Below are 20,976 nucleotides of genomic sequence, written 5' to 3' on the forward strand. Positions count from 1 at the left end.
ATGATTTTAGTTACCAGTTTGTCACACCATGGGAAAAGCATTCAGCACTGTTCTTGAATCATACAAATCATCATCAGGAAAGCTGTTGGTTTCAAAATTCCTTTGTTTATTAGCAGACATGGTCCTTGTGGAGGTAGTATGTTCCTGCCTATCTCAAACCAGTGAGTGGACTGATCTAGCTCATTATCAGGGGACCTACAGTTTAATGTGGAATCTCAACAAAGGCACAAATTGCTATTCATCTCATACATACAGAATGCTGTGACAGTCTTGTCACACTAGTGTGACCACTGTCTATGTTCAATGTCGCTCATCACAGATGGCTGGTGACAACATGGGTGTACAAAGAGTATTGGGGAACACAGAAAACTGTGGAGTTGTTGCTGTAATGTGGAAATGGAGTGATTTATCTGATGTCCAAAAGAGCACAATCGTTGGCTTTTGGGCCCAGGGTGGAAGCATTTCAGATATGGCTAAGTTTGTAAATTGTTCACATGCCACCGTGGTTAAAGTATGCCATGCATGACAAAATGGCACTATCCAAAAACTGTGTGTATGCAATAGTGGGACGACACAGACCATATATGACAGGGCTGAAGGTGGCTGTGGAGATGTGTACAGGTGAATAGATGTCCAACTACTGAGCAACTGGCCACCCAGATAAAGCAAGGGGATACTAACAGTGTTCCCCATTCTTCAAGGAGTGCTGCATTGAGGAGAGGTATTGAAGTCGGCCGGTGAGGCCTGACATGAAGATGGCGTTCCAAAACATCCCAAAGGTGTTCTGTAGGCTTCAGGTCAGGACTCTGTGCAGGCTAGTCCATTACAGGGTGGTATTCATGCAACCACTCCGCCACAGGCCGTGCATTATGAACAGGTGCTTGATCGTGTTGAAAGATTCAATCGCCATCCCCAAATTGTTCTTCAACAGTGGGAAGCAAGGTGTTTAAAACATCAATGTAGGCCTGTGCTATGAAAGTGCCATGCAAAACAACATGGGGTGCAAGCCCCCTCCATGAAAAACATGACCACACCTAAAAACACCTCCTAAGAATTTTACTGTTGGCACCACACGCTGGCAGATGACGTTACAACCTCTACAGTGTTTTCCGGCATGCTTTATATACTTCCCACTGCTAGTGCTACTCTTTGCTGTCTGTGATTGGTTACTGCACGTTGATGATGTGCCAGTGGTCACTTTAATGTGACTGGACCACGTGCTTTCAGTGTTGCATCTACTCGAAAGTTTTGTCGTACATATACTGGTTTGATCCAACATGAGAATCTCTTGGAAATCTATTATTTGACTATTCAATGCGAAATACCAAAGATGCATTTAAATTAGGGGAGAAGTGTGTGTGTGTGAGTGACACCCTGTCATTTGACATAGATATGGAGGAAACTAAATTAGGATATTTGTTGACAATCGTATTTCCAGGGAGAGGGAGACATATCATGGAAGGCTGTGTCATCGTAGAGAAATGTAACCTGCATTTACAGTGACTGAAATGCAAATTTTGGTACATAATGGCACCCAATGAAGATTAGACATGAAAAACAATATTTTTGGTGAGTTTATTTGTAACTAACCAGAATGGAATTAAGCAGTATAATTATCTGCATGTCAGATATAATGTATGTTGGCAAAAAATAGAGTGAAATATGATGTAAATCCATGTCAAAATATATGGGTCATTTGTTCAGTGTGGATTTCTAACATAGTTTTTAACATTTGATGTGGAAAATGAATGCACATATCTTGAGAAATTCTTTTCTGGTGAAGCATGCCCTATGAGACTTAAATTAGCATACTTCTTAGTCACAGATATTTAGTCCATTGAAACATTAGGATTTGACTTACTATCCAATGCTACCATGGGCTGAGTCACAGTGAAGTAGCAGAAATAGCAAAGTGAGGTTTTGCCTTATATTTGCAATGGCTAGTATATGTGGAAGCTGTTAGGTCTGCAGTATCATTCAATGCACTTTGAAACAATTATTTTTGAATGTGATCATTTAAATTATGTGAATAGGAAAGATTTGCCCAGATCAGTGAGAACCTCAGTAAGTTACATGTTAATGTCACTGAGGGTTGAGGCAAAAGGGTTTACTTCAGTTGCTGATGATTGCCTGATATTGTTCTGCTGTGGAAAAGACTGGAACGGGGTCCAGCCAGACAATTACTTTAATAGAATATGATAGTTCTAGTGCACAGTAATAGCTACTACAAGGAAGTCAGGAGTCTATCAATTTATATCAGATAACAGATTGCAATGTTGTACCAAAATAATTTTTTTCTTATAAATCAACTTCAAGTTTTCATGTAAACATTGTTTTCATTTTAGACATGTGTTCTTGTGTAAATTATGTACTGTATCAACTAAGGAGCTCTACTTCAAATAATTTAGAATAAGGGGAGCTAAAATGTATGATATTTCAAGGGAAGGGCAATAAACTACATTAAATAAAAACAATACATTGCATTTGTCCCTGAATGCCATATAAAGTGGGATTGGTTGTATGTTAGTCCTTTGAAGAAATATAAAGTCAAAGCAGGTGTTTTACAAATGCCACAATATATAGTGTTCATTATTACTGACATTATCTTAAGATGCCTTGAGGATCTCAGTAATTTGTCCATTTTTCTCAAGGCTACAGTGACACAGATTTCTGCCCATATTTAAAATGTTATTAATTCTTAAATATGTGGACAAATTGAGGGCAAATCCTAAAAATCCAATTTTTGTGCCACTTGCTTCTGACAGTGAGGGTGTCCGGCTTCCTGGAAAACAGGGAAAATCCAGGGGTTTTTTTTCTGGAAAACTCAGGGAATTTTTGTGTTTTGCCTAAAAACATATTGTATCTCATTTGATACTGGGCAGAGGCATTTGCTTGTCTTCTACTTGACTTGATGCAGTACTGTGCTCACTGTTCACCTGCAACTCGGTGCTGTGAAACCGCCCTCCACCGGGGGTTTGGTCTCCCCCCCCCCCCCCCCCCCCCCTTGCTTGCTTAGTCTGATGCAATGACCAGCCTCCAGCCTGTCCTGGCTGAGTGCAGACAAGCTGTGGAGGTTTGTTGTTGTTGACGACATGGAATGGCTTCCCCGTGTGTTGCTGCAGCCTGGCCGTACTATACTGGTTTTTTGTTGTCGTGATTTTGTGTGTTTGTGACACAATTTGATCAGTAAGGATCTGTGATGTACTCAGTGTGGTTTATATTTACACCTGTTCAGGTGCAATGCCTTGTTTGTTGACACGATGTTATCATAAAGACGTGTGCTTTTAAGAGAGTTTATGACCTTGTCAAATCCATGTATTTTGAAACAGGGATACAAGGGCGTGATAGGTTGGCATACAATACATTTTTTGGATACATACCGAAAAATTACTGTTGTACATGCCAACAGGTATCAATATTTCATTGCATTGTGCACAAATAAGATTGATTATAGATCTTTAGTGGTAGGCGTACGATAATGTGATTAGGACACTAACAAGCAGTCATTGCGCTTTGGCATATTGTTGTTGGTTTAGTTAACATTGAGCTAAAGCCTGCAGTGCAGCATGGGTGGTCTGAGGGTGCGTCAGGACTGTGGAAGTAGATGCCTGGGGCATAGGAATGAGATGACTCTTTGCATAATTTCTGACATCAGTGGCCAACATTTTCTAGGCTCCTGGGGAACGTGGTCAACATAAACTACTTTCAATTACACAAATGCGAGGAAAATTTTACTGCCTTACTTTGGACCCACTCAGGGAGAGATGTAGGCATGGAGGTGGGGTGGAAGTTGCTCATAACAAAGAAAAAATCACAGATCACAAAATTTTTTAGTGCCTTCATGTCTTTGTGAACTCTTTGCCATACCTCACTACATTGTTTAGGTGTAATCCTGTCTAATGTGTATGTTACCTCAGGACTTACTCGATGAACTGGAAATATATGTTCAACTTTCGCTGGACAGAGGATCCAGAATTTTGTTGGATCACAGAGGATGATTGAGAAATTCAGTGTCTGGTTCATGGTCTCTAAAACCAACTTGTTGCTCAGCAATATATAACAAGCAGACCATGTCCAGTCATGCAGGAGAAAAAAGCATGCTTGGCCCTAGGCCACAAACAGCAATGGATTAACAGCTATTACATCAGATGTAGCCTGTGCGGTGCCACCTGCCATCACTGGATGCACTCACCTGATCGTCAACTCTGACTGTGGAAAGGACAGTGCTGATGGTGCCCTCGCTCTAAACTTGTTGATACCAGTGCCTACCAATTTTAATTGTATATTACAGCACTAAGGATGGTCACTAAGTGACCGAAAATACATTTTGCGGATAATAAAACAAAAAAATATGACCAATGCTGTTCCTCCTTCCAATTATGCCCTCAATTCGGCAAGTGCACTGGAAAATATAATTATCTGTTTCAGTGAAGGAGATAAGTGTTTCTAATTAACCTCCATGTATTTTTAGTTGCCTGTACTGCAGGCAAGGAGTGCATCATTCAGTTGTGATGTGTCCTACCAACCTGGTGTTACCTCGAGGCAGTTGCGTCAAGCAGCTACTGCAGGAACTTCTGGCCAATGGCCGACAATGCTGGATTACGTGCAGAGGTATGCCATGATGAAAGCAGAGATCCATTTGTGTCTGTTGGCTGCTGTGAGACACCAGTCTTCTCAAGACAGTGGCAGCTTACCAGATGTGTCCCAGATAGTAACATTGCCTCCAAAATGCAGCTTCAAAAGCAAATTATGGCATTGTGTTCAGACTGGAACCAATTTTTTTTTTTTTTTTTTTTTTTTTTTTTAGACAACTACAGGAAATTGCTGCTGCTTATGATATGGTTGTGACCGATTTTGATCTGTTGTACATTATGGAACAGTGTGTTGGGCCAGTTTTCGAGCAGATACCTCACTTCACTATGTTTGAGAAAAAGCACTGCAGAAGATTGTTGAAGAATTTGAAGCAGGTGCATCAAGTCTGATGTAACTCTGAAAAGGCAAATTGTTCACCTGTCCATGGGTGGTCCTGATGTTAATAAAGCTTTCCTAAGAGAGCTGAAAAGTCAACACAAAGTCAAGGGTAATCCAGAGGGTCCCATGCTTTTTGACTTTAAGACATGTGGCTTACATATAGTGCATGTTTACTTTTAAGACATGTTGTGCTAGCATTGGTTTCATGTTCAGTTTCTGAGAGCTTTGTAATCTATTTAAAACCATTCCCTCCCACCAAGCAGATTTCAATGATACTACAAGTACCTCTGTTTACCCACAGAAGTTTTGCACAGTTTGGCGGGTGGAAAATAAAATGGTGTCAGTCTGGGATTAGCAAATATTAACAACTGTTTAAAATATGTAACGGAAGTAGAAAGAGTAAAGAAGGAACAGAAGCAGGTAAAACCAAAACCTAAAGTCACTACCAAAATTGCCAAGAGTCTTTGAGGGGCAATTTGCTGATAGTTCATCTCACCTTTCTTGAGGCCGTGCCTCCTTGTCGTTGAGTTGTTTCTGATTAAATTTCAGTCAGATGCTCCCTTTCCAGCCTATAATCCAAGAAAATCTGTTCAACCAGAAGTTTGTAGAAACAGAATAGCTTAAAAAAAAAGAAAAAGCTGAATGAGAAGAAAATCAGTTGCAGCCTTAGAAATTGGACATTAGGTAAGGACCAAAAAAGCTCTGGGTCAATGTGACATATCAGTGATATCTTGGCATACCGAAATGAGTTCCTTACATTTATGAAGGGTATGGTTTCCAAAATTCTGGATAAATAATCCCTGGCTTATTTCTTTACAAAGGGCCATTACATGTTCAGTCCCACAAGTGGCAATTACCATTGACCATGAGAAGAGACAGTCACGGATAGCATAACACATCTCACTATTTCAAATTATTTTGGTGGTCATGAGGCTGACGTAGTTGCTCATGAGTTGTGAAGTCTAGTAGACATCAGGTCAGTAAAGGAAACCCTCAAAGAATTTGATGGAGACAGTGGTTGCATTAATTGGTTCTGGATGATGGTCATTGGGGTCAAGAGAGGACATGAAAATGTGAAGAGATTTATGAAGATTGCTTGCAGTCTCTCATATGGCTTTACCAGCCTCGGAAGAGGTTTCCCTGACACCTCCATTCTGGTCAAAAATTTGACTGAAGCCTTCCTCATGGCTGTTCACGATCCAGTCAAGGTTGCTGGTGTGTTGATCTATAAATATCACGAACTATTTAATACACAGCTTCCAAAATGTGCATGGAAGGTACAGTGAAACAGAGGGAGAGAAAAGGACAGCTGAGAAGTCCTCAAAAGGAAATAAAAGGGAGAACAAAGGGATTAGAGAAAAGCTAAGAGTGCTACGAACTATAAAAACAAAACTCATGGGAAGTGCTGAGAAAGAGGTTTCTCAGAGCGTAGTAGTAGTAGTAGTAGTAGTAGTACTAAAAACTACCTGCTTGTGACTTTACTTAATGTTCATGTATGTGTCATTATTACACTAGTCTATTACAGTTTCTTTCATAATTGTTTTGTTAAAATGGTATTTGGATTTTGTTCTTAAATCTCTATGTAAAAAACGTAATTTTTACTGAAATGTGATTAAAAGTATCCGGACACCCCCAAAAACATACGTTTTTCATATTATGTGAATTGTGCTGCCACCTACTGCCAGGTACTCCATATCAGTGACCTTAGTAGACATCATGAGAGAGCAGAATGGGGCGCTCTGCGGAACTCGTGGACTTTGAACGTGGTCAGGTGATTGGGTGTCACTTGTGTCATACATTTGTATGCGAGATTTCAACACTTCTAAACATTCCTAGGTCCACTTTTTCTGAAGTGGTAGTGAAGTGGAAACGTGAAGGGAACGTACAGCACAAAAGCGTACAGGCCGACCTCGTCTGTTGACTGACAGAGACCGCCGATGGTTGAAAAGACTCGTAATGTGTAATAGACATCTATCCAGACCATCACACAGGAATTCCAAACTGCATCAGGATCCACTGCAAGTACTATGACAGTCAGGCGAGAGGTGAGAAAACTTTGATTTCATGGTCGAGCGGCTGCTCATAAGCCATACATCACACCAGTAAATGTCAAATGATGCCTTTCTCGGTGAAAAAAACATGTGGAATGATGAATCACAGTACATAATGTGGCAATCTGATAGCAGTGTGTGGGTATGGCAAATGATGCCATACAATGGGACTGGAGTTGACATGTTTCCACATCCCTGTTGGTACCTACCAGAACCTCACTGACACACTTCCTACATGTCTCACAATGGACCGTGCTGCAAAAGGTGGTTATTTAGACTTTTGGCAAGTGGTCACATTAATGTGACTGGATAATGTGTTTGTGTAATTTAGTACCATTTTGAAACTATTCCTTGTTAATGTATGTATTGCATAAATAAGTCACATACTAAACCAATGTGTTGGATTGATGAGGAATCTGAAGGTACACCATCTGCAATTTGAGTTAAGAAATTTGAAACATAGGATGTAACACAAGACGGTTCCCTGTAGTGCAGTGGCAGTCAATCTCCACCCATAAGAGACGTTCCAGCTTTCATATTGGGCAGAAGGGCTTTTAAAAACCATTTTCACTAGGTTTTCATAAAGATTTAACAAAGTATTTGGTAAGTAATTATTATTATTATTATTATTATTATTATTATTATTATTATTATTATTATATGCTTTCTCTGTTTTATAAATTTTATATTGGAAACTTACTTCCACACTTTACAAATCACCATTGCTGTGGAACTGGTGGATAATTACAAAATTTTAAAACAGAGATACAGAAGTGGATGGTAGGTATACAAGGTTGACTACCCCTGTTGTAAAATATCAGATTAAATGAGAAAAATGGAAATTTACCTCAATGAAAACCATAATAATGAGAGCCTCTATGTCAGTGTGACCTACAGAATGCTCAAGTCAGGGTAATGCAGTTAAGACAGGCCACCACAAATATATGCAAAACGAGTAAAGATATCAAGGTGCTGTCTTCACTAAGTCACAGTGGAATGTGATGAATTTTCTGACATGCACAAGCTATTTTTAACAATTATAACTGCAAAATTATGACTTTTTTTTTTTTTTTTTTGTTTTTTTTTTTTTTTTTTTAGATAGAATGATGCATTCTTTCCATGGCAATTGAAATAGCCTTCAAAAATGACTTCAAAGACATAAAATGTGTGGAACTTGATCAAACAGTAATAAGACAATTGTGCTGCAAACCACTGTTGCAACATCAGGAGAAGGGGTTCCACAAGCACCTGCCCTACTATACCAATTTAAGCTAGCACTAACTTGGATACCTCTCAGTACTGTAACAGTGGTATGACAACTCGCTCCTTTTGGAGCTATTCTTGAGGTATGTCTACATGATGCCTCTTTCGTCATGCACAATCACAAAAGCACAGAAATAAAAGGCATGCACAAAAAATTGAGGAAATAATGCATGGGCATTCTCATGTTGCCCCATTGCATACGTAGTTTGCTATGAATCCCCTTCTTTGCTTGGGAGCTTGTGTTGTGTTTAGTGGGATGAAAAGGCAACAAATAATAATAATAATAATAATTACAAATAAATAAAAAATGCAAAAGTGACTGTAGGTAAAGAAGTTGTTAAGTCTTTGCGAATTTCAGGAGGTGGTCACAGCTAGATTCCAAATTTTCTGCTTGGAAAATTGCAGCAATAAAAAATCGTTAACTAGTAACTTATTTGAATTAGTTACTCGACATTTCAAAACAAAGCATTTCAGTGTTTATTCCTGAAACAGAGAAAAACATACAGGAGATTTGCAGTTGTGAAGGTTAATTAACTTTCAAAGCACCATACATATTTTATTTGTTTGCACAACTTTAATCATGTAAGATGATATGTAGATAACATCCTTGGACTCCACAAATTTGGGGATTTCACAGACACCAGATATTGTGTTTTCCAATTTTGTACTTTTTGCATCATCGGTGCGCTTCATTTCTATTTCTGGTAGTCTGTTGAGAAGCTATACATATCCCATCACTACTTCTGTTCAGATTTCAGGCTACTTGGCTGTTGTGCTTTCAAGTCACCATAGCGTAAATATTCATCCACAGTTTTCATACACATTTGCCATAAAGTTCTAGCCTTTTCTTCTCTGTTTTTCTACTTCAAAACATATGGTATCTTATTCTTTACAGTTGTGTGACCAAAGACTTTTCATCAACACTAAGGGCAAAATGTCTCAAATATTTATTCAAATAATCTTCCTTCAGAAGTGGCATTCCATAACGCTTTTCTTTGCAATCATCTATAAACTTAAATGTGCTTCCTTTGGAGTTGACAGACATTACTGCACATAAATCACTTCACAACATATCCTCAACACACAACACAATAAAACACAGATGCCCCGAGCTGCCAGCCATCTGCTAAAAAGCACACAGTTTTCTACCGAAGGTTAGTAGCAATGCACTTTACACATGGCCTTCATTTCCATGAAATTACACTTGCACAAAATTGAAGACGAAAAATGCACTGTGTGTATGCACCTATACCTTCACAATTATATGACACCAAAAAGTGTATGTCATTTTCATTGATAGCAAAAATCACAAAACCATTAAAGCATTGGTGTAGATGTATGCTGTAAGGCATCCTGATTGTATCAAGCTATCACTATCCGTCTTTAAAAACATTATTGAAAATGAACAGTAAAATGTGACAAAATGTTGACAGAAATGCAAACAAACGTAACACAAAATTTGGCACTGCAAGGCAGCTCAAATGTGCGAGCAGGCTCATCCAAATGAGCATTACATGAATAAAACATTCTCCATTCCACACTGTGGCAATGACTAAATCAGATACATTTCTCCAAATAATGTCTATCTGAAAAAAGCACAGTGGTCTGCAAGCTCACCATGCTTAACAACTAGATTTTTAAGTGCAGGGAAAATAAAAACAAGAAGTATATAAGAAAACGCCACTGAGTTCCGAAAACATGGAATGACATACAACACAGGCACGTGCTATGATAACTTCACTGTGCAGTACTGCCTGTTCACAATTACTTTATAGCCCATATTGATGATGAAGAGAAACATTTTATACGATAGTCATAATAATAAACACACAAACTCTGCCCAAGTTAGGTATTTGCTTACATCTTAGACTGTAGGACAGACACTTAACGGTCCTTGTCTCCTGACAGGACACTGGTTTGCAGTGCAGCTATATTGCTATTTGATCACATTGTCACTGAAGCCCTCTGTGAAAGCTCTTTCCTACGCAACAAAAAGTGTATAGTTTCACTAAAAAACAAGAAATCTGTCATCATTTGGCAGATATACACATTACAAATTATTTGTGCACATCAGAAAATTTGTCCCACTGTCCACTACAAGTAAGTGTACACTATGCCTCACTAGGTTATTAATTCATTCTGAATATATTTCGTGTGGGCTGCCTCAGTTGCTTAACCCTCGTGGGTGCATATTTTTTTTTTTGCAGCAGCTGAGCAAAGATAATTTTTTGCTACCCTATTAAAATTATGAGCCACTCACTATATTTTTTGATAATTTTATTTTTGTGATTTAGGACCAAAAACTAAGGTGGTACATATGTCACCATGGCACCTTTATATGGTATTAAAACTGTGGTGATAATGGATTTCCCACAACCCTTTTGTGAGCTGTTATGTGCTGCTTTACACACAAAAAAAATAATGAACAGTTGTTTCCTGTTTTCTTTTACTTCATTTAAAAAGATATTTGTTACCAATATTAAAGTTTACTTACCACATTGTGAAAACAGTCCTTGAAACTTTGTCACACAAAGACATGAGCTGATACAGGTCACAATAGTGTATATTGCAGAAGTGAAGCAATGTGTTCCGACAACAGTAATGATCCCATGACAAACAGAAACTGATTGTTGTAGCAGTTTTCATACACCTGGTGCAGTGTACTACCACAAGATGTCAGGCATATACAGAGGTGGTAAGACATATTTACAAAAGCTTCAGGATACCCGTAAGTTGGTGCTAACTGTGCTTCCTCAGGACCACAAATGACAGATTAATTTTTTAGTAAGTTTACTTCCCAAGTCCCAACCAGCAACTACTATGGTGGTAGCCATACTTCCCAATAACCATTCAAACACCATTGTTTGGTGGGATATATGATTCCCACATGTCTGGAGGCTATATTTCATAACAAACAAACTAGAGCTGGTGCAGTGGACTGCCACTAGATCCCAGGAGTGTACAGAAGTGGTAACACACATTCCCTTAAACACTGTACAGACATACATTTAGTAGGAATTACATCCCCCAAAGCTCGTGTAAGGGTTAACTATAGGTGTTGTCAATGACACGTGTGCTAAAACCTTAGCAGCATGTCTTATTTTACACAAGAAAGAAAAAAGAGAACTACTTTTTAGTATTCCACTCACACATATATATTTTTATTCAAGATAATGTTTTCATATTAGTGATCTCTGAGCAAATTACTACCTTTATTTCAGCTACAGGAAAAACAGTATATTATTCTCCTTTTCTGTTATTCATAAAACTGATGATGCTGTGTGATGGTCCTCTGCATCTATGTAAGATAGAGGAGTTTCATTTATTTGCACTGATATTTTTTCACTTGACAAAGCGTCAGCATCCTAATGATTAAATATTTAGTGTTTTGTGCAAAGCTTGCAGGATAGATCTTTATTAAGAAGTATGAAAAGCTGATGTAACAATCCAAGAGCTATCACTATTATTGCACACAACTCGCTGCAAACAGGCTCTACCTATATTATGATAAACTTGACATATATTTTACATGCGCATGCACGCATGTATATTTTGTGTCGGCATAAGCATACTTCGTCAAACAGTTCATGGCATCTACACAATTGAGCAGATTTTAGTTCAAGATTTAAACCTGTAGTGTCATTCGCATTGTGGTCAAGTGAGTAGTAACTTCCTTGATGCTCAGTTTGTTGTTCAATTCCATTTTAATTATCTTCATCAAATGTGGCAGTCACAGGGGTTCACCATAGTGCATTTCATGAATAATATCAATAATGTTTCTTTTACAAGTTATGTAGTAGGGTTCCAAATAAAACAGATAATGAAATATTCTAAAAAAGTTATTATTCTGGCCATTCACAACTGCTCAGTACAAACTGAATGATGTTTAAAAAAATATTGAAGGCAAAGAACTGTAATATGTAAAGCATAACTGAATGACATACATAACCAATAAGGTTCTTTAAACCATTTACTTAAATAATTCTTGGTGAAATCAATATTTAGGTTGTTCAATTACTGCAAATGCATAAAAAAATCAAATATCTGCACACCAAATCCACACAGACTTCTAAGTAACTCTCTCCACAATCAAATTTGTAATATGAATGCATTGTGGATGTGTGTGTCTTTACAAACAACAACAACAACATCATAAACTTTCTTGTCTGATCACATTTAACAAGTATGAATTATATTCACCTGCAACTCAGTGCAGATCCATTTAAATTTTGGATTTGTACTAAGCTTCACATATTCCTTTAAAAGTTTTTTTTTTTTTTTTTTAAATTACATGACATCAAAATAGGCTGAATCTATAATTTCTCTTAAGTCTACAAGAACTATGCTGTAAGGCCTTCAGTTTCACAATTTTCATCCAGTTTATTAATGAGTACTCATTTTCATCATAAGGAACACATGTAACAATACAGGTGCTAATATACTTATTATTAAAAATTGTTCTGTCACAGCCAAGTATTTTAGTACACCTACAATACAGCAAAATGAGATTAAATCAATGTGATAAAGCTTAATTTTACACTAATAAGTTAAGACATGCTAAGAGAAATGGAAACAAGGTGGTGGGGGGTGGGGGGCAGGGAGAAAGAAGACAACTGAAATGATTTACGCAGTAAGACAAGTTTATCTTGCAAAAACACTTTTAAAAAATTATTTCCTTTCAACAACTTGACAGCTCCTGCTTGATATACAATACAAACAAAATTGTCATGATTCACACAATGTCATTAAAGCTCTAGTAATACTGTCTTCATAACTGAGCTTCAGTATGCATAATTAAATGACTTTGCATACAGCTAGTAATGGGCATGATAAATACGTGATAAGAATAGTACAATTCTCCACCTGCAAATTAAGAGGAATGATAACTAGCGTCAAAAAAGAACTCCGTATCACAAGGTAAAAACTTCAGCCCAACTTCCTGCATACCAAAAGTATCTGATGCATTCTGATTAATGCAAGATGATAAATTATATCAATGTAGTTTCAAATTAGAAATTTTCAGAAAATAATATCCCCTAACAATTTTAAGAAAGACTAGTGTAGTTAATGTTTAAAAGGAAGTACCAATCAACAATATCATAATGTTAAAATTATTTCAAATTTAATTTACATTTAACAGTGTACAATCACATTTAAAATATGTGATAGGTAAGACGAGATGAGGGGGGGGGGGGGGGTAATGCAGCTGATGTTCAGATACTTCGTAAATAGGGAGTTACCTACAACATAGACTAGAGAATAAATGCTATAATTCAAGTGTTTCTTCCTTTCAAGTGTGTCTTTGGCTCATCTCCTGTTTATAATTTTTAACTACATTTCAATAGAAATTCACATAATTTGTCACAGGAGGACAAACAGAACTCCATGATACACATGACATTAATGTAATAACCTTTTCAGCAGGAATATGGTCTACATTGAGTTAGCACACTATAGCAGTAATAGCTTAAATGTTACATTAAGGCAATGACTACACTATTCCATTTTCAGATCGTTAAAGAACTTCTTATTAAGATAAATTTGACACTGTTTTTTGTGACTTGCTGTTTGTCTTCAGGAGAAAATATAACTTGAAAAAATATATTTAACTACTTTATTATAGCAGGTGCATCAGTCATCTTCAAATGGAAGGCACATCATCCATAAAAACCACCGTAACACACATGCACCTCTTGCTAAACTGTGATCTATAAGCTGCAGCACAGTGTATGTGTGTGTTTTTTCTCCAGGTAACATAACGGATGCAACTCCCTCTCAGAGTGCCAAAAATTTATATCCCGAAAACACAACAGGAATGATCCAAAAAAGTGTTCACATATGAAGTTACTGGAAGCAACCTTTCTCAGTGAATTTTGTTTTTCCGCACAATCTATTGGTAGGTAAAATTTTTAATCTGTAGCACAGAAGCATACATTTTGTATCTGTCATTGTTTCCTGTAGAATAAAACTGGACAAACAGCAGTTATCAAATCCATAATGGTAGCAAACATTGAGAAATGCAAGGTAACTTATTGCAAGTGGATGATAAATCAGTGTGGAAATCAGTCTCTCAAATCAAAAGCAAGTGCCAATACCTTTCATAGCGAAAAACCAGATCTAAAATGACATTTGAATGTTTATGCTAAAGTGGTTGCCTGAACTCTTATTATTGAACATACACACAAATTTATATTTATACATTACACTTTGAACAGCAAAATGTTATTCAGCTGTAGCTACAAATTCTACAGTTTATGTATAGATATTCAACTATAATGAGCCTAACATCAAAAACCACTGCTCACTCACGTATAAATATATATCACACTAAAATTTGCAACTGCACAAGCACATATAAAATTCATGCCAGCATGCTGAATAACACTGCTTAACAGAATTATCAAAGCTGACATTAAAGCACTGGTAAAGTATCATCACAACACATTTATAGCAAGATGGTTATGACAAGAAGTACCTTTTCTCTCATACCATATAATACTTAGAAAAACAGAAAATATATTATAAAAATGCATTTAGTTTCCAGCTATTTAAAAACAACAACTGTTTCTATGTTCTGAGCAATTTACCAACAAAAAGGGAGGCTAACTTTTTCAAGTTTTTAAACATATGATCTTGCTTGACAAAAAAATTCCATAAAATATTTATAAAACAGTATTCAGTGATTTTCAGTTTCTTGAAACAAAAGAAACTACAAGTTCATTAGCTTATTACAGGTCCAGAAACGTGTGACTGATATACAAAGATTGCAAAAACTGTGTTAGTCAAAACCTAAAATCCCTTTGATCGATGGTAGGGAAAAGGGGGGAAGGTGTTCCACTGTTTCTTCAAAGCCAGGTTCCCATTCTTTTCATGCATTCATGGATCAAGCCAATAATGAAAGCATAGCATACAAAATACTTTCATTTCAAGAACAAATAGTCCACTCTTATAGAAGTGCTGAATTACTTTTAATTTGGAAATGGGGGCAATTCAAAATGAGTTAACATATCCGAGACTGGTGCAAGATTTCGCCAACAAAAATAAAAAACAAACTTGCCACAAGGACTAATTTCTCACTGTTTTTACATTATGTTCATTATATTTTAAGATAGCTTACTTTATGCTGGTAACTAATATCTATAAATCCTAAAGGGAGGTTTAAATCGTGGTAGAGATGAAACACATCTCAAGCAAAGATGATTTAAAAGAACAGTAGAGACAAGGAAGAAGTGCTGAAACTATAATCAGATACAACTTGAATACAAGTCATGCCTCACAAGGCTCTGCATGTACCTACAAAACAGTGAGAATGTAGTGCCTGAGAAAAAACTATGACTAGCTGGCTGCTACCACCTACTACTCAACTCAGTGAAAGTTCAGTCACAAAGTTATTTTAATCGAAATATTGTCTACATCATCTGTTTATGACACTGACAACGTCTCAGCCAACTGCTACACACACAGTTTGGAAAACTTTCACTAAATAAAATTTCAACTCATTTATTTCCTGAAGCCATTCCCAGAAATAAATATCACATGCATGAAAACTTCAGACTTTCTATCAACAAGACCTACACTATCAAAACGAAAGAAATACCTGAATATCATTACAATAAGCAATGTTCAAGCTCTAATATTTGTCAATTCCTGGAAATAAATGCACGTTGTAACTCTTATGATGATGTCTTTCCTTGCAATACATGGTTGACTTCCACAACTCCACTTAACTAAACACTTCTGTCTCCAGCCATGCACACCCTATTACCTTAACCAATTTAGCCTGTATCATTCTGTCTAAAAATTCTCCCTGTTACTGCTGTCACAAGTATCTCCTCATATTATTATTTATATACATCCATGTCACGCCGGTGTTTTGTCCATGTAGTTGCTACCCAACAATGATTTTCAAAACTAGTTCTTCCTGCAAAAGGATAACTACAATAATGATTCAGTCTGCAGTTTCTCCTCAATCATGTATACGTCCCTCACACAACCAGATTTCCTGTGTTTTAATTTTTAATTCCAGCTTCAGCCCAAGTGCAACAACTGCATTGAAATATCTTCCACAACTTTGTTTTTTTACTCGTTATCATCATCATCATCATCATCATCATCATCATCATCATCATCAATATTATTTGTAAATGAGACTTGCAAACTTCATTTTTGGATTATGTATTTGTAATGACTGATCCATATTCATTTGTGCAACAGAATTTCCCTTGCATAGTGTGGCTTGCGATTTTTGCACAGGATCTTATGTTCACACATGGCTGAGGAAGAAGACCGCTTAAATGTGAATCAATTCTCTCTAGCAGGAGGGAGGATCAGAATACAACAATTCTTTCACCTGCCTTCTAACTACTTAATAATTCTACATAATTTAATGACATGTATCAAACCACTACAACTATTTCCAGAAACTGTGTACAGTAAAGCTACATTCGATGACCTTCTGCAATAGCCGAGAGAGAGAGAGAGAGAGAGAGAGAGAGAGAGAAGGGGGTAGTGGGGGGATAGGGGAAATTTAGGGCACAATGGCACATATATGCCAGAAATACAAAACACTGTTAGATACAAGAGTCACATGCTGATACCTGTATTCAGACTTCGCCTTGCATTTGAATGACTTAGATCAGAAGATTCATAATCAGGTTTACCAAACAATTAGTAACTGGGAAAATCCATAAATGGCAAAGGGATTATCTATTCTAATGGACTTGACTGCTAGCTGAAACTGTACAGAGATACAACTATTCAATATTTATGCCAAACTGGGACCCTGCCTTTGTGGGACTGCTCTTCCCATTAAGCTATTTGAGGATGCCTCATGGACTGACCATAAGTGAACTTGGCACACAACAATATAAAAGTTTAGCCTCTTTTTTTAAAACTGAGTTTATACAACAGGAACATGAACCTTGTGACACAGAGTTCTGAGCTAATATTATTATGGTATAGTGTAAATGTGATGGTTAAACAGCATCACTGAGAGGAAATTTGATAGAAACACAGATGGTTTACTAATGACCAGTAATATTTTGTTCCTGGACAACTTCTATACTGTGACACTGGACACTGCACATTACTTTTACTAGCAAATAGCTTTTTTCCCCTTTCAAAACAGTTTGTAGCTGCTTCTTCCAACGATGTAACATGAAAATTGTTATACTGTCATGTTTCAAAGTCAGAAACTCCATACAAAAAAATATCTTGCAGAGAGCAGAATCCATTTCCAAGCAAGAATGTAGGTTACCTTTTTTTTAATCTTCATCTGACAAAGACTCATTGTTAATTATTTTTTGTGTGTTTGCCAAACCATTCATGGATTCTAATATTTACATCAATGTTAATATGACTAATTATTATAGAAAGGTTAAACCTTAACAGTCTAAGGTAATCATTCTAGCATGTTACAAAATTTGTATGTTGACTGCCTGCATACAGCACCAAGACTTTCAGTTACCTGGAAGTCCAATGACTTACAAGAAAGTGAAGTAATGGATGGAGTATGGAAAAAAGGGCAGGGAAAGGGCAAAGAAAATGTAATCAACTAACAAACACCTCAAAATGTAGAAGTGATTTGCTGTGATTGTTTTGGGGAAACAAACCACACTGACAATCTGCTGCAGACACTATGCTTCACTGGAGTAAAATTTCCATAGAGACTACTTACAGTTTTGCTTTGAAGTGTTCTACGAAACATGAATCTGAAGATCACATACTACTCAGTTCTTAACTGACATTTACATCCAAAAGAAACACTATATAATAATGTTAAATTTACCTAATTAACACACTGAGTTATGACACATATTTAATCTTAAAACTTATAACTACTCGAGATGGTAGACGGCAGTGCTCACCTGAAGAACAGAATAGTGGATGTGGCCCGCCACATTCAGTACCCAGTCTTAACATTTGACTGCACTTCTGAATTCACAAAAAGATTAAGGTCTACAAGTAAATGAATGTATAAAACCACCAAACACAGCAATCACTGAATGCACCAGTTTGGCTAATGTTCAGGCTTTTAAAATAAAAAGATTGTATGTCAACAGTTATTGTACACGATACTCATACCATAGATACAACTTATTTCATATAATGACAATTACTTCTTCTGATTCAGTATTTTTAAAATTCTGCACCCCTCTTAGATTCTACTGTAAATCATAAAATCCCACATTGGCCATAATAAGTGTGAGTTGGCAAATTTCACTAGCTCAACAAGTAGAATATACAGAGAATAAATAAATACTGTGCAAAGATTTTCAATTTAGCATGAAACCAGTTAACAGCTGAAGAAGACCCCATGTAAGTAGATGGACAATTACTTTTTAACCATGTAAGTAGATGGACAATTACTTTTTAAAACAATATGACACAAAAAGGTTTGGCTCCATTTGTCACAACCACACAGCTTTCTGCAATCAAATACTATTCAGGAACCATTCGGCTTCACAACACATACAGTAAATTCCTTTACTTCAGTCAACAATCATTCCATATAAATACATTTAAAATAGTCACAAGAGAAGACTGTGATATGCAAACATCGTATATCTCTTAAAATTAGTATTCAGGGGCAGAATATGATATTCCATACAGAAACTGGTAAATCCAATAAATGTTACGAAATTTCCTACAGTCACTTTTAGATAAGTTAAGTTCTTGAACAACATTCTTGTCATCAGACTTCAGCTTTTTCTTCACAATAAAATTAAAAAAAAAAAAAGAAAACCAAAGAAGAACCATTTGAAGATCCGAAATACACTGTATGGAACACATTTCTAGAAAGACAAGTAAGATACGACAAAATTTTAGCTACAGAAAAATAAATATGTGAAAAATATACAAGCCTGGAGACCAAGTTAAAAAAAAAGATTGTGAATATGGAAAATTTTAAAAATGGATAACATTAACTCTAACAGAGTGCCGACAGTTAATGTACAACTTGCTGGAATTCCATAGTTAACACTAATGCTCCAAAATGTCACACATTTCTGGCCAAAATTAAAGAAAAGTAACACATCTGAGTACTCATAAAAACAAAAGCACCCCACGTTTAGTTCTTACTGTAACTTAATCATTGATATCATTATCTTGATCACCAACAAGATACAGAAATTCAAATGCAATAGCAAGAAGACTGATGCCCAGTAGATCACCTAATGCTGTCAAATAAGGAATGGCAGAATTGTCTGGGTCAATTTTTCGTTTCCACATCCAGTGAATCATGATGTGTGCAATATATAACAATACTGCAACCTGAAAGAAAATTACATGAACAACTATAGTAAAACATAAATTCAATCAATTATATGGTACAGTTTACAAACTGATAATTTTAACACAGTTTGGGGCCACAGTCAATTGGTACTTTTTAAATGAAAGTTCTGCTGTTTGACTATGTAGATTGTTTATTCTAGTGTACAATCATGATTTCAGCCTCTGGTCATTTTCAAGTACCACAGTGTTGGACATGACCAGATTTCTATTAAAAAAAGTCATCGTCAAAATATATTAAACTTGGTTATATAATGCGAGTGTAACAACATAAAAAAGAGAGCATATCACAAAGTGTCTGGCAGAAATAAAACAATCGTGTAACATACATTGAATAACAATGCCACAAGTGCACCAAAAAAAGGTGTAACAACTATTTTTGGTGACCAATTTATGGCACACTTATTCATTATGTCACAATTTGTTTTATTTCTGCCACACGCATCATGAATATGTTAACATTTTTAAGCTGTAAGACATGCATTATATAATCAAGTTTAATATACTTCAACAGTGAATTCATTTATGAAAGTCTGATGACGCTCAAAATTGTGATACTTGTAAATAGTCAAAGGCCAAATGAATGATTATACAGTAGAAAAACAAACAATACAGTCAAATGACAGAACTTTCATTTGAAAAGTTTACATATTGATTTCTTGGTTCACTTGAAATCACTTAAACAAATGTTCACAATAAAATCAACAGTTACTAACAGTATCAGAATGTGCTTTTACTGTGGATTCAAATAGCAGTTTGTACTTCCTGTAAGGCATCACTTCACAAGTGGCACTCACACTTAAAGCATAAAATGTGTGACAAAGTGGGTGTTTCTCAAGTGTCAAAGTTGCCTGGGCTAAATGTTTGGCACTTGTATTCTTTTTGATATGAGAAAAGTTAGAAAGGTTTGTTTCTCAACAATGATGTCTACAAGGTTCTACAACAAGATGAGTGAGTGGTGGACGCAAGCTGGTCGTAGTGTAGTGCCATAATTGACACTTTAATATCTCAGAACTGTAATTTTAAGTTCACAACAATAGACTTGCTTTCAAACATCAAATGAAAATCTGGGCAAGATAACAATGCAATACCATCATTATTTCCAACTCCAGCCTATTTCTATAACCATAAGAATGCAATACAATTGCAAGTAGAATTACAAACAGCAACATGACACAGATAACATCAACCCAAACCGGCTTCAATTAAGTTTTTGAAAGTGGCCTCTATTCACACAGGCCCCAGAAACCATGGAACACAGTGAATGGTGAGAGGGGGTGGGGGGGGTGGGGGTGGGGGTGGAGAGAGAGAGAGAGAGAGAGAGAGAGAGAGAGAGAGAGAGAGAGAGAGAGAGAGAGGGGGGGGGTGCATGAAACATTGTAATATTCTTGCTGAATACTGT

At 36.5% G+C, this 20,976-nt stretch overlaps 1 protein-coding gene across 1 annotated transcript in view; it reads right to left on the reverse strand.

Annotated features, from left to right (window-relative positions):
• Nucleotides 1-19,154: 19,154 nt before the first annotated feature.
• LOC124555138 (solute carrier family 41 member 1-like) overlaps nt 19,155-20,976 on the reverse strand; it is a 103,823-nt gene continuing 102,001 nt past the window's right edge. The window contains exon 9 of the mRNA XM_047128949.1: nt 19,155-19,556. Within this exon, the coding sequence (XP_046984905.1) occupies nt 19,371-19,556 (186 nt within the window). The 3' untranslated portion in view covers nt 19,155-19,370. The remainder of the gene's footprint in view (nt 19,557-20,976) is intronic.

Source organism: Schistocerca americana, chromosome X (assembly GCF_021461395.2).
Source record: "Schistocerca americana isolate TAMUIC-IGC-003095 chromosome X, iqSchAmer2.1, whole genome shotgun sequence".
Lineage (NCBI taxonomy): Eukaryota > Metazoa > Arthropoda > Insecta > Orthoptera > Acrididae > Schistocerca > Schistocerca americana.